This window comes from Pteropus vampyrus, unplaced genomic scaffold (genome assembly GCF_000151845.1).
Source record: "Pteropus vampyrus isolate Shadow unplaced genomic scaffold, Pvam_2.0 Scaffold498, whole genome shotgun sequence".
NCBI classification, from domain to species: Eukaryota; Metazoa; Chordata; class Mammalia; order Chiroptera; family Pteropodidae; genus Pteropus; species Pteropus vampyrus.
Genome location: NW_011889279.1, coordinates 879,294 through 881,926, shown reverse-complemented (window position 1 = coordinate 881,926; position 2,633 = coordinate 879,294). Strand labels below are relative to the sequence as shown.

Below are 2,633 nucleotides of genomic sequence, written 5' to 3'. Positions count from 1 at the left end.
ATTTACTAAAATAGTGTGAATTTTGGGTTGTTTTTTTTTTTCTGTTCATTTTTCTTTTTTTATGTTAACAATACCTTATTAGATTATAATTTATATAAAGTAAAATAAACGAATCTTAAGTGTACAACTGGACTTTAATAAATATACATGTGTGTAACCATCCTCATATCAAGTATAGAACGAACATTGCCACTATCCTAAAAATCTCCTCTACCTATTTAATCCCTTTAAAAATGTTAGTAATAATGTAGAAATATGTGTATCTAAACCATTAGTGGAAGCAGATGTATTCAGGGTTGGCTACAGATCATTATTAGTAACAAAACTGATATTGAGCTTAATTTGTGACTCTTTTGTCACCTAGATAAAACTCCCAGATGGTTGCTAAGAGGCCCCCTAATATGTGCACATGTACGAATTTAGTTGGATTTTTAAATTTTTTTTGTAATGAAATTTAAATTAAGTTACTATACTACTTGTTTTCAATTTCACTTTCATAGTTCATTGCCATACTGCGTTCATTGGGCACAACAAGATTGCCTTCTGAGTAGTCTAATTCCTAAATGTGAGTCGGTGAAGTCAAGAGGAGCTCTGATTTCTGCCTTTTCAAGAGATGGCCTTACTCTGGCAGTAACTCTTAATCAGAAAGACCCAAAGGTCAGTGAATGTACTCTGTCTTGGAAATAACCTATAAAAGAGAGTTTAGTTCAGTTTTGAGGATTCTTTTTTCCCCCTGAAGATTGTTTTTTCCCCTTAATATTACTTTGTTTTTTAAATTGTTTTTTTCTGATCCAGCTTAAATTAAATTAGCTGCCATATGATAGTTTTCAAAACTTGGACTTGGCCTTCAGAAGTGAAAAGAAGGTAAGGGTAAAGGAAGAAAGAAGGGCAGTGTGGTAACTTATGTTTTTAAGATGTATAAAAAGAAGAGTTATGGGTTGTCAATATTGTTTTGCCAGTTGGGAAAGATCCCCGGATAGTTTACTGTTATAGGTTTCCAGAATTATAAGTAATGGTTAAAGTAAAATAATTTTAATGCTTTTATTGTCTCTTTTTTTTTTTTTCTAGGCAACTCAGGTATTATTTATAAACACACTAAATTTTGTTACTCTCTGTGGTAGCCTTAAAGGATGTAGCAATAAGAATCCTGTGGTTCCGGCTACACTCATCAGGTAAGAACTCTTTTGTATTTCTAAATGATGTTTTTATTTTCTTTTCCAACAGTTTGATAAGTTTAAGGCTCTGATAATTCAATAACTGTTGAAATACATATTCAGATAGGTAATGCAACTTTCAGCATTTGTGCTTGATAAATCCTGAAAATTGCTTTCTATGAGGAAAGACTTAAATACTTTCAGGAAGAGTCTGGTAGGGTAGAAGATACATGAACATATTTCTTTTATTTCTTTCTACATCGTCTTAGGAGAAGTGGAATCATGACTGGTTAGAAAAATATTGGGCTTAATTGGAGAGGCTGAAAGGAAAAACCTGGACTGGGAAGACCATTATTTACTTAGGCAGAGATGTTTATAGTCTTTTAAACAAAGTTGGCATTCTTCCCTATGAGTCAATAGCAGCATAAGTGGTGATTTTAGATGGCACATGAACTGCCACCAGGACCTATGTGGGAATATAGTGTAGGAAGATTTCCTCTTGGACCTTCTAATTTCCTTTTCTGAACACTTTATATGCTGTTCTCTGAATTTCCAATTTTCAGGTCCATCCAGCCTTGCCTTTTCATTTTGCTTTCCCTCCCAAAAGTTCCTTTTGAAAAGTATCGCTGGTCTCAGTTCTGTGGTTTTTTTGACTTAGGGTGTCCATCATTTACATGAGGAAGAGCTACTTTTTTGTCTCCGTGAAATATATTACCAGATAGTTAAGGAGTTAAGGACTAGTAACACTGGCTTTGTGAAGAGGGAGGCTGCTGCTGAGTGGAACTCAAGCAGTCTTCAGAGAGGACAGGCATGGTGTTGAAGTTTAAATCTATCAGTAGATATTAGTTGTAGACACCAGTAGGATTAAAAGTTGTTCTGATTAAAATGTGAGTGACTAAAAGGCTTAACTTTTTTTTTTAAACTTATGTTAATTAGTTTACAGTATACCGTACATTGGTTAGACATCTATATAGTTCATAAAACGATCCCAATTGCTCCCTCCCTTTCCTGACTTTCCACCTAACCAACATACTAATGCTAACTGCATTCCCTAAGCTGTGCTCCCCAAAAGCTTAACTCTTTTAGGGAGTATTTTCATTTTATAATTTGCTTATGAATCTAAGTAAATTTCTAATTGTATGTTGTATGGAGTAGATGTTAATGAGCAAAATTTTTTTTTTCTGAGAAGTGAAATACATGAAGTATGTGTGTCAGTTGCCTACGATTCTTTCTGTTGCTTTTATTTTCGAAGTGTTTCCCTCCTGCTTGGCTACTACAAATTGTCAAAGACATTGTAGAGAGTCCTTTCTAAACATATTGTCTTGTTTTTTCTAGGTCCTACTGGGTAGGTGATATCAGCTGGACACATGATAGTCTTTTTCTGGCTTGTGTGTTAAAGCGTGGCTCTCTGGTTTTATTGACTTGCCAGGGTGAATTGCTAACATTAATTACATTTGGTTGCTCTGTAGAATTTGGGCC

At 34.3% G+C, this 2,633-nt stretch overlaps 1 protein-coding gene across 1 annotated transcript in view; it reads left to right on the top strand.

The window, feature by feature from the left end:
- CUNH5orf42 (chromosome unknown C5orf42 homolog) overlaps positions 1-2,633 on the top strand; it is a 100,826-nt gene that overhangs the window by 6,064 nt on the left and 92,129 nt on the right. The window contains exons 6-7 of the mRNA XM_023524826.1: positions 501-657; positions 1,069-1,172. Of these exons, the coding sequence (XP_023380594.1) occupies positions 501-657; positions 1,069-1,172 (261 nt within the window). The remainder of the gene's footprint in view (positions 1-500; positions 658-1,068; positions 1,173-2,633) is intronic.